Source organism: Doryrhamphus excisus, linkage group LG9 (assembly GCF_037039965.1).
Source record: "Doryrhamphus excisus strain RoL-2023G ecotype Guam linkage group LG9, RoL_Dexc_Guam_v1.1, whole genome shotgun sequence".
In the NCBI taxonomy this organism is placed as follows: domain Eukaryota; kingdom Metazoa; phylum Chordata; class Actinopteri; order Syngnathiformes; family Syngnathidae; genus Doryrhamphus; species Doryrhamphus excisus.
Genome location: NC_136365.1, coordinates 9249436 through 9261166, shown reverse-complemented (window position 1 = coordinate 9261166; position 11731 = coordinate 9249436). Strand labels below are relative to the sequence as shown.

The window sequence follows — 11731 nt, the reverse complement described above, 5'->3', positions numbered from 1 at the left end:
CCACTGAAGAAAAGACAAGAAGCAGAACTGGAGGTGGCAGAGATGAGGATGCTGAGGTTCACATTGGGAGTGACCAGGATGGATAGGATCAGGAACAAGTACATCAGAGGGACATTACATGTTAGAGGCCTTGGAGATAAAGTCAGAGAGGCCAGACTGAGATGGTTGGGACATGTCCAGAGGAGAGATAGTGAATATATTGGTAGAAGTATGCTGTGTTTAGAGCTGCCAGGTAGGAGGCGAAGAGGAGGACCAAAGAGGAGGTTTATGGATGTAGTGAAGGGTTGGAAAGGAGGAGATTGATTTGCTGTGGCGACCCCGGAAGGGAAAAATCGAAAGAGAAAGAAGAAGATACGTTTTTTGGGACACCCTGTATGTATGTATATATAAAAAAAAACTATGGTCATGGTTTGATACTACGGTCAAACTGGTCTAGTCACCACCAGTATACATTAACAAACAATGTCATTACACTACATTATATTTTGTACAAAATCCTACTAAATTCTTGCAAGAACAAGCCGTTTGTTCCCCAGACCTCCAGGGTTTTCAAAGCTCTTAATGGAGTCTTTAATACGGCATGTCTCTCTGATAAGCTAAACTAAGTGACAGTCTAGTAAATATTAGCATCAGGGAGGTTGACTTTGCGTGAACATGTTCATGTGTGCTTGCTGATCGTGCCCACCTGCTGACATTTTCCATCTCACTTTCTCACTGTTGTTGTAAAAGTGTTTGTCTGAAGGGATCGGCAAAGGCAGAGGAGTATATGTATGTACACTTGTACAAAGGACAAAGTTTAAACAAGACACTAGAGCACAATGCATCGAGAGAGAGAGAGAGAGAGAGAGAGAGAAAGACTTGGCCCCTTCAATGGGAGGATTATAGGACAGAAAAAGTACAAATGTATTAACAGTCAGCAGCTCCATGGTCCTAAAGTGTGTCTCTTAAGCTTAAGGTGAGCTTAACATCATTCCTTGTCTGTATAATATTTAATATCACTTTCAGGATATCATGTGTTCATATAGCATCTGTATTTCTAGTAGCAGGTTTACACAGATTTACACTTCTAAAAGTGGCAATCAGCCCCCATGCCTTTGGACACCCTTGATTGTAATTATATGCTAGAATTGAAAGCTCAGAAATAGGGAAGGGACCACCCACACTTCCTTGTAAGCCTTCCCATTCCTCAAGAGCTTGGCCGCTGTTTTTTTGACTAGATAATTAGATAGATAATTAACCACAAGGGGCTAAAATCACTCACCTCCAACTATCACTTACTTGAGCTAAAATGTCATCAAGTGTTTGCAGAGGTCGCCAAGCCACATTGTTAGAAAGCATGATGTCAGGAAAATAAATTAAAAACTGGTGTGCAGAACCTGTCTGGCTCAATACAAAAACTTAGAAAAATATTTTACGAAAAGATGAAAAAACCTTAAAGGGGAACTGCACTTTTTTCTTTAATTTTACCCATCATTCACAATCCTTATGTGAAACATGAACACATATTTCTTTTGATTTTATGTACATGCTAGCGTGAGAAAACAAATTAATATGACGTAGCTAACAATGGACACGATGGGAAATGCGGATTTTGATGCTGAAGCTCCCACAAAAAAACCCTAAAAAATGGTTCCATTTACGTACATAACGGACTTGTATGTTAACCAAGCAATATTGTCATTGTAGCAGCTAACACAAAAAACTACATTTATCTAGCGGATAGCGGTTTGTGTCAGCTATCACAGACAGAAGAATGGATACCTAGCTCTCAATTTCACTACAAAGATTCAACAAGATGCTCGTTTTTTTTACCCGAGGACTAGAGAACACGTCTTGTGCTGGAAGACACAGCCATCCCAAGGAGAGTGGACATCATAAGAGTTTTCGATGTATCTATGCTGCTGTTGTTGATAGAAGTAGCATAAGCTAAATCAATGCGTCAGGAAATAAGTTTCGGTAATGTTTTGAAATCATCAAAATATGGCAAGATACTGGAAGTATTACATGTTATCATTGATGTACTTGTTCTTTCATCATCACAGCATGTCTATCAAACGATAAAACGCCGTTATAGTTTTTTTTTTTTTTGGAGGGCTTCGTAGTCTAAATAGGTGTGTCCCAAAGATGTGCATTGTTAGCTAGCTCATATTAACTTGTTTTCTGGCATTATAATGCACAGGAAGGGGAAAGGAATTGGACATGATAGGCAAAATTCCCCAAAAAGTGCAGTTCCCTTTTAAATAACTTGAAATAATACAAATTGAAATTGAATTTACAAAAAGTCCAACGGAAAAAAAAAACTCCCAAACTGACCCTTCACACAGCCGAGCTGGACACTTGGAGCCAGCCCACATCTGTGTAGGCCCCGGTCACATGCCAGTACACCGCACCCATTAGTTTGGTCCACACCATCTGCACTTCCGCCGTGAAGAATTCTGGAAAGTCTTCAGACAGCACCTCCAGCATCACTCCACTCAAAATCTGCAATTTAGAGGAGATGAGATGCAAACACAGGCAGATGTGAGCAACTGGGAGATTGGACTATGGAGATAATGTATGAGGAGATTGAGCATTAGGTAAGGTGGGAGCAGAACTGCAATTCACTGTTGCAGAAATGTGGGCGAGACAGGTGAGAATTGAAAGTGTAGACGGTGAAACATGAAAGGGCAGGGTGGATAGGCGACACAAAAGGGAATGAGAGTGACACACGGGAGTACAAAAAACACTGCATTGTGGGCCATACGTTGTTGCATAAAGAGACATGAAATATACGGCGGAAAATGTAAATGAGCCGCATAGAAATGATTCCGTCGGCGTAAACAACCTTTGTGGAGAACAGAGAGTCTATCTATCTCATTTTGTGGTAATCGAGAATAAATGCACATTTAAATTACAGTTGCGTGCTTTTGATGTATGCTAAATGATCTTGCTAGTTATTTTCATAACCCTCCTGACTATTTATGATTCTCAATGACCCAGTTTCAGATCTTTGCTTGAATCTTAAAGATAATTGCAGGGCTTAGTATTAAATTATCTCTCATGTCAAACCACTCCTCCTACGGTATGTAACAGACAAAGTGGTTATAGCGTGCATTAAAAAAACGTCTGACTTAAAAAAATGGCATTTAATTAACAGTATGAATAGCAGTAGGCGAAGTCAATACATAGACATGATTCATGCTCGCTTATCGTAGTATATACAGCTACATTTCAATAAAGTATATTTGAGTCTAAATGTATAAAATACATGTAATGATTCATTCATAAAGTTATTCAATCATTATAGCGGAAGCCAGTGGCTTCAATAGTGCTAATGTGATATCTGTGCAGCTGCATTGAGGAAGATGATGTTGAAAAGCAATGAAGAGAGGAAGCGTCTCCCATCACACAAAGAGGAAAGCGTATTCCATTCTCAGAGTGATAATTATGTAACCCTATGTAGGAAAATGAAGCATGAGATGCGGAGCGTTTTGGATGGGAGTGTGTCTTGATGTGGTGATGACAACAGGTGGTGATTCTTTTATGTGGTAGCTTCCATCATTTTGGATTGAAGTCAAACATCCACAATCATTCAACGCTGGCAAAAACAGTGTGTTTTAATTGGTGTGTTGAATGCAACACCATTTGACACGGAAGAAAAGTCTGCTCCAATGTGGATGTTGGATGAATACTGGCGAGTAGTTTATGAACTTTCCATGTACAAATCTTATGATAAATCTTTTGATGAATGGAGTAATAATCGAGACTGACCAAACCAATATCAACAGTTAGTGGTTTGGTCCGCTACATAAAAGGCAAAAATTTGGTCACTGTCAAAGCTGATGTGTGTGAATATCTTGCGGTGCCTACAACACAAAGATAATAAGCTCTGCTTTCATGGATGATTAAGGAAATTTAATTAAATCACATTTCAGAGGCTTAAATCAGAGTATATTTACATATTTAAGTGTTTATTCGAATATCAAAATAGCGGTTAATTAATTGGATAATTGATAAATCATTGATTTACTGATTAATTGTTGCAGCTCTAGTAGGTTTATCGTAACATAATGTCAACAAATCCATAAAGTTCATAAATGAATGTTGTGTTAAACCATTCCCTCTGCAACCTGTGTTAACCAAGGAACCTTTACATTACAATCCTCTTGTAAAAGATGTTACCTTGGTGCTTTTCTACCAGTTCTTTCTTGAATTCAATTGTTCCTCAGTTTCTTCATTAAGGTTTTATAAAATTAAAATTCTATAAAAAGCACTGATTTCTCTAACACTCAGAAATACGCAGTATGCCTGAACGCCTCATCAAATCAGTGCTTAAAAGGGAGGAAGAAAGGAGACAGAAAGTGTGTGTTCTATGAACATACAAAACACACACATAATAAAGAATCCCTGGTCTGAATCTGTCCATAGTGTCCCAACAAAACACTTCATTTTCACAGAGACCGAGTCACCAATGTGTGGATGGTTTTTGGGGGAAAGGAACTAGTGGACTAGCTTATTTAGCGCTAGGGGTGCCACAGGATTTTGCAAGATTTTGCTAAATTTCTCATTTAGAGGGCACAATAATAAATGTATTAATTAATCACACAGTAAATTAAAATAAACTCAATAATTTTGATGGCCTCAGTATATTTCAGCACCTTGGCGCCTTTGTTTCATAGAACAACGGTATAAACAGAGTGAGCCCTTTCGTCAGTCATACAGTATCTTTGTCTCAATGGGTGGAGGCGGGGCCGCTAACATACACACAGGGTAGAAATTATAATAGTAGACTGCAATATATTGTCACATTCACATTCATTCATTTTCTACCACGTATCCTCACGAGGGTCACGGTATGCTGGAGCCTATCCCAGCTGTCTTCAGGCAAGATGCGGGGTACACCCTGGACTGGTCGCCAGCCAATCACAGGGCACATATAGACAAACAACCATTCACACTCACATTCATACCTATGGACAATTTGGAGTCACCAATTAACCTAGCATGTTTTTGGAATGTGGGAGGAAACCGGAGTCCCCGGAAAAACCCCAAGTAGAAACGAGGAGAACATGCAAACTCCACACATGGCTGAGGGTGCAATCAAACTCGGGTCTCCTAAGTGTGCGGCATGCGCGCTAAACACTCGTCCGTCATGCAGCCCTACTGTCTTATATTTTAGATATTTATTCATAGCACTTTTATCACTTTTATCATAGTAAGTTATAAAAATAATGTCACCTTAAAGTACATTGGTTCCACCTTGTGTTTAATAGCATGAGCCTTTCCCACCAGGGCCAGCACTGATGACATTTTCTCCGGGTCATTGAGGTTCTCCACCACAGTATTGATGGCGTTCATCACCCTGCGGGCGTGGTGTCGAAGCTGGCAGCTACGCTCCATCTCCTCGGGGTCCTCCATGTCTTGGAATTGGCTGAAGTACTGTTTGGCAGAGGGGAAGTTCACAAAGAACCTAGGAATGAATACACAACACTGTTATTTGTTTTATTCCTTCTAGTCACCCATCAATCCATTTTCTATAATGCTTATCCTGGTAGCTTTACAGAAGGTCTGGAACGTATCCCAACGGACCGAGAGGTCAATTATGCTCACCTAATGGTTTTATGCCTTTTGTTTTTAGATACAACTCATACCTGTGTCTGACATACTCTGACCTGATTTAAATATTATCAGAGTTCATGCTGACCAAAATGTCTGGATACAAATCATTCCCAGTTCGGCTTTGGCCGTGGGCAGCCTTGCTGGAATGCAGAGTCTTTGTCATGCCAGGCCAAGAAAGGCCTGGCTTGCCTATAGCATTTCTAGCTTGGCTCTACCAGCTGTCATCATGCACACACACTGTTTTCCTGTATGGCAGCAATAATACAGACTGTCATGGAGGTTTAGTACTATGCTTCACACCAGAGGCCACAAGTCTCTCCAAGATTCTGCAAAAACAGACATTTATTTGTCTTTGTATTTAACACAGAACCCAGTGAAATAAGGCATAAATGTGTGCACTTTCAAACAGACACAGAATCCAAAAAAAAAAAAGGTGTCAGACAGTGACGATCGCAGTCAACACAACATGGCAGGAGAAGTGAACCTGGCATGCTGATTTTTGTGTTTGGTGTTTTTGACACTATCCTGACACTGTTACATCTTTGATACAGGCGAAGGCATAAAAACCACGACTAAAGAGAGTGGGTTGGGTGCAGTTTTAAGGTGGCGGAAATACATTTTATAAGAACTCAGCCTGCAACTTTGCCATAGAAATACACACTGCACAGCAACCAAGAAGACAAACGGCACAGGGTCTTGTAGCGTTGAAGAGATAACGCAAAGGGAAATTTGAATGAATTTGACCATTTGAATTCACATGCATGCATTGTTATTTTTATGTAAAACAACCGTTTTTTGTGTGTTATGTTGTGGCATAGTTGTTTATATATATATATATATATATATATATATTAGGGTGCATCAAATTTGAATGGGAAATTTTAAATTCATAATATAAATTTGGCTGGCATTCCATTTTTTTCTAATGAACATAAAAATGCATTTTGCAAGTTTTGAGGAAATCCATTGAGATTTAGGGGTGCCACCTCACACAAACTTTTGTAAAATTTCAGAAAATGTGCAATTTCTAGTCTAATTGCCAAAAAGTTTATATCAGAAGTGTATATCAGATTATGTAGGACTACAGTACCACTCTCAATAAATTTGAGGCATCAGCAACACTGTCTACTTTATATTGCTGTTGTTGATGTTATGCTTGCTCATTTAGCTATTAGCTAACTGTCATTAGCAAACTGTAGCTAGCTAATGTTAGCCACAGTGGAGGCAATGAGCACTAAATACCTATAAATATGACTACAAATCATTCAAATTACAAAGACAAAACCACAAATTTGCTAGTAATATGTAATAGGAGTATAAATACCAACAAAAACATCAAGATCACCTCAGAGTTCTTGAGCTGCAGTCTTTGCTGACCTCAAATCTCCATGGCGACCATTGAACTGTTCACCACTTTATTTCACAAAAACAGATGTATGGTGGCACCCCTAAATAATCATGTATTGGAAAAATATTTTGTATGTTTGTTTCTACATATATTGGAACACTGTTAGTACCCAGCCAAAGCAAAATTGTGTTTTTTGATGCACCCTAATATATATATATATATATATATATATATATATAAAGACAGCTGGGATAGGCTCCAGCACCCCCGCGACCCTTGTGATAATAGAAAATGAATTAATGAATATATATATATATATATACCATATTTTCCAGACTATAAGTCACACTTTTTTCATAGGTTGGCTGTTCCTGTGACTTATACTCCAGAGCAACTTATAAATGAAAAAACTATTAATGTTATTAATGTTACATGAACACTGGACACCTTTTCTGTTCATGTTTATTTTTTGTGTAGCTGAATAACCATTGTGTTAGCATATCTTACACTTATTCAGCCTGTTCTTTATTCTTTTATTCATGTTAGAAGTTGCCTTCCAAGAGGACGTAATGTCTGTTTTGGTCAAGTAGTTTGTAAAATAAATTACCCGCAAAAAATGCAACTTATGTATGTTTTTTTCTACCTAATTATGCATTTTTGTATTGTGCGACTGTGTGTGTCCAGAAAATACTAATATACATATATATACACATATATACATAGCAAAATTTGTGTCAAAAAAGTGAAAAAGTTATGCTTGAAATGCATATTTTCATGCACACTCCACACTCAGATGGTCTGTGCGCCCTACGTACATGCTAACCACTCGTCCACCGTCATCAACATTCAGGATTGCATCTTTTAAACACTTTATATTTGTATTTTACTTAATTTGGCCATTTTTATGTGTGCAAGTGCTTAATTTAGGCAAATAATTTTAACTGATGCCTGTATAGAAGTAAAAATAGAACGTGAGCAGTTGATATTGTACTTATTTCTTAATTGATTATTACTTAATTTTGAATTCACTTTCATTTATGTCATACCTTTTGTATGCTGAAGCATAACGAGGAATATTTTGTCCCTCGGTGTGAGAGCTCTGAACACATTCTTGCACCTGTCACTTCATTCCAATAAATCAATGAAATGTCGAACAAGCACTCATTAATTGGGAGGCTTTTATAATCATTGAGTGCACCGTAAACAATCTTGGCTTGAATTGGCTGAAACTACAAGCATGTTTTTCCTATAAAAAGACCTTACAGTCACATCTTAAATAGCCTGTAGCAAGGTAAGAAAATGTAGATGCCAACTTGAGTCCACCAGATGACTACTTTAGCTTGAAGTGATCTTTGGTGTAATTGCATTTGTATGCATTGTTGACATCACCCAAAGCTACTTTCTATGCCTTCCATGCAGATGGAGCGACATGGCCGTGAAAAATACGTATGTGCACACTGATTTCTCAACCTCTCCACAATAATAACATGTCAACATGTCAAGAGCTGTGACCCTCTTGCACAGCCTCTGATTGTTGGATAATCAAGGAAGTGTCAGCCAACTGTTGATAATTACACTCTTTGTCCATCACTCTGTGTATTACAGTGATATACTGAGAGGTAATAATGGCTGAAAGTGACTTGGCCCTTATCCTCCTTTGTCATGTTCTAATGAGACGCTATGTTTAATTTCATGCTTAGAATATGCCGGCAGCCCGAAAAAATCAAAGTTGCAGACCAAAGGATGGCCCCCAGGACATCTAGATACCAAATAAAATGCTTAAATTGCAACAAGCCTTTATGCAAGCAGCTTAACAATACAAGCACTCCATCAAATCTCGACTAAATGAATTCATTATGTCTATAATCAAGCCTGACAGCTTTGACTTGATGGATTTTAACGTTCCTCAGAAGCGATTGAGAAGAATGACTTGACGTTTAATTCTGTTTTCTTAAAGGCGTGACACAATGTGGTGAAAAGACAAAAAATAAAAGAATGAAAACAGAGCACACAGGGAGAATTGGAAGTGCCAAAGCGTATTTCTGTTACCCTCAGATAAGACCAGACACACCCACGCACAAAAAGATGCTCCCTGTCCGTATTTAATTGCTTCTCCTCAGGGGATTGTGTCACCCCCTCACTCATATCAGTCTCTTTGGTTACGGCTTGATGTCCATTTTAGCAATCCTTTGAGGGTTCTGTAAGTTGGGCATATTCCACATAGTGAGTGAAGAAAAGTACCGTGCAATGCTTTTTGAAGATCTACATGCCTTGGAAACATGTAACCATACCAATACGTTTTTCTTAAAAAATAAAAATAAAATAAATAAAAAAGCCTGAAACATCTTATGGCGTTTTACAGTTGGGGTCTACATTGCTTGCAACTGGTGATGCCAAGTGAGTCAGAGCTTTTCTTCCTGTAACCTCGAGATGCAACCTCAACACAGACTTAGCATTAGTTGCATAATTAGCTTTCCCTGCTGGAAAAAAACAGTACTGTCCACCAGATAAACCAGTATAGACCAGTATAATTTCCATGCATGAATATTATTTGGCTTATAGATGACAATAGAAGTGTTTCAAAACAGGTTACAGGTTACAAAGGCTCCTCCATTGGCTGCTGACGTATACGCTAACGTATTGAGTCACTTCCTGTTGGCGTTCCCAGCATGCTCCGTGTACCTCTTGTATGATTATGCTTATGATATTATGCTTATTTCCTGTTCATGGCTGGTTACTCTCTGCTGTGATGTCGTTTTATCTAGACTTGTGTGAAAGTTATTGTTTCTACTGCTTATTGTTTATATCGCCCATTGTCACTATGTTGTAGCATAACGTATTATAGTCTTTGCTGTACCCAGCATGCCTTGCGGGCATTCTGTTTGACTGTCATTTGCAACTTTTTAGCTGCAGCTAATGTTCAGACTATGTAATGTTAAAATGCCATCTATTGGAGTATCAAGTATCTGTGGCAGTCCATTTTATTTGTGGCAGCCCGCCACAGATAAATGAATGTATGAGACATCTTAACTCACCTTATGAGCACTGACACCCCCACGTCTTCACAGTTCTTGTAGACATGCCCCCAAGTGTCCTGGATGATCTCCCTCTCTGCGTCGGACAGTGGCTCGGTGCGCTCCGGACGATCGTTGCAGTCCACCTCCCGCCTCCTCACTCCCAGCAGCTGCTCCTGGTTCCGAGGCAGCGGCGGAGACTCCCTGCGAGACATCCTCCTCCGACGCAGAAGCCTGGAGGCTCCGAGCAAGGCCCGGGGGAGGTAGGGAGTGAGGGAAGGGGGGAGGGAGACGGAGAGCTGAGACCCCACGGCGGGAGCTGGGAGATGGTACAGGGATGAGAAGAAAAGTGGAAAGGAAGAGCGGGATGAGGGGAGAAAGGTGGCAGGGAGGATGAGCCACCAATAGGGAAAATGTTTTCCTTCCTCCACATAAAAAAAAAAAACAAAAACAAAAAAACTTCTTCGTACTCTTGACTTTCCTTACTTTATCCTCTTCTTGTCAGTGGTGCTGATGCTGCTCCCTGTCATACTTGTTCCCTGGCTGGCTCATCCTCTCACACAGACTGTGTGTTTGTGTGTATGTGTGTGTGTATGTGTATGTATGAGAAAACCTGATGGAATGAGTGCAGTGTGGGGAGAATAAAAGAGAGAGGGGCACAGGGAGAGAGAGAACGACGGAGGGAGGAGAGACTTGAAAATATTTGTTTTAACCTTGGATATTAGCTTTAGTATGATGAATGCTAAACTGGCATTAAATTTAAAAAAAATGACAGTATATTTATCATGAGTGTCAGTGTACAGTACTGTTCTTAATGCAGTGTCCCCCCCCGGAAGACAACAATGTTCCAAAAAGTGTAAGCCAGTTCAACTTTTCTAAAGGAGCACTTTGCTACATATTTGTTTTATGCATTGGTGCCGTATGTTGGGGGGGATAACGCTAAGGGCCCAAAAAATATTTTAAAAGGACGGCGGCGTCCCTGGTTGTATAATGCTTGATGACAACTTAGACACGTATGAAAAAATGTTTTGCGGTCACAAAAAAACATCACATTATTAGGAGGCAATGTTACAAAATAGCAATAATAATAAATTGCATTAGAGTGCCGCTGCTCTGAATTATAGAGCTTTTGCGCCACCGTGTGGATATATTGATTAACTACAACAACGGCGACAAACTAAGAGACGATGCTTCAATGTTCGTGTGTGTGTGTGTGGTTTTATCCCGTTACTGTACCAATCACCGTGATGGCAACTCACCTATTCATTTGTACGGTGCCTTCAAGGTCCTCTGGAAATTAGGTAAATAAAGTTATGAACGTTGATTACTTCTTGTGACTGCAAACATCAATGCAATGCAGTACAGTGTAATATTAGTGAGGTTAGACTATATTAATATGAATCAATATAAGCACGCAGTAGTCCTCTTTTGTAAAGGGCATAATGTCGACCGTTTGATTGTAATTAAATCACCTTTGGCGTGCTTTTATTTCGTAAATCAACATTTACAATCAAATGGACTGTGACTGCGACACAATCTCGGATTAGACCCTTAATGCTTGCCTGTTGTAATTCCAGTAGTGACGTATGATAAATGGGGTGACCATTGATTGATTATTAAAAACCAGTACACTCGGCCCGGTAATGAGATTTTCAAATTATATTTGAAGTACTGTGTAACTGTAACCAAAGTAATAAATATACTGTGATAAGGAAAAAAACAGTCGCTATACATAAATATGGATATAGAACACTAATGTCTTATGCCGTTT

At 39.3% G+C, this 11731-nt stretch overlaps 1 protein-coding gene across 1 annotated transcript; it reads right to left on the bottom strand.

The window, feature by feature from the left end:
• Positions 1-2239: 2239 nt before the first annotated feature.
• On the bottom strand, positions 2240-10566 carry cygb2 (cytoglobin 2). The gene is made up of 4 exons (XM_078793374.1): positions 10447-10566; positions 9982-10279; positions 5218-5449; positions 2240-2481 (listed from the first exon to the last, which is right to left on the bottom strand). The coding sequence occupies exons 2-4, from the start codon at positions 10173-10175 to the stop codon at positions 2317-2319; spliced, it is 591 nt and encodes a 196-aa protein (XP_078649500.1). The 5' UTR covers positions 10176-10279; positions 10447-10566; the 3' UTR covers positions 2240-2316.
• Positions 10567-11731: the final 1165 nt, after the last annotated feature.

Coding starts and splice junctions, on each gene's coding strand:
- cygb2 (XM_078793374.1), bottom strand. CDS start 10,175: ATGTCTCGCAGGGAGTCTCCGCCGCTGCCTCGGAACCAGGAGCAGCTG. Junction 5,450..9,981: donor GGGGTGTCAGTGCTCATAAG/GTGAGTTAAGAT, acceptor ATTCATTCCTAG/GTTCTTTGTGAACTTCCCCT. Junction 2,482..5,217: donor TGGAACCAATGTACTTTAAG/GTGACATTATTT, acceptor TCTAAATTGCAG/ATTTTGAGTGGAGTGATGCT.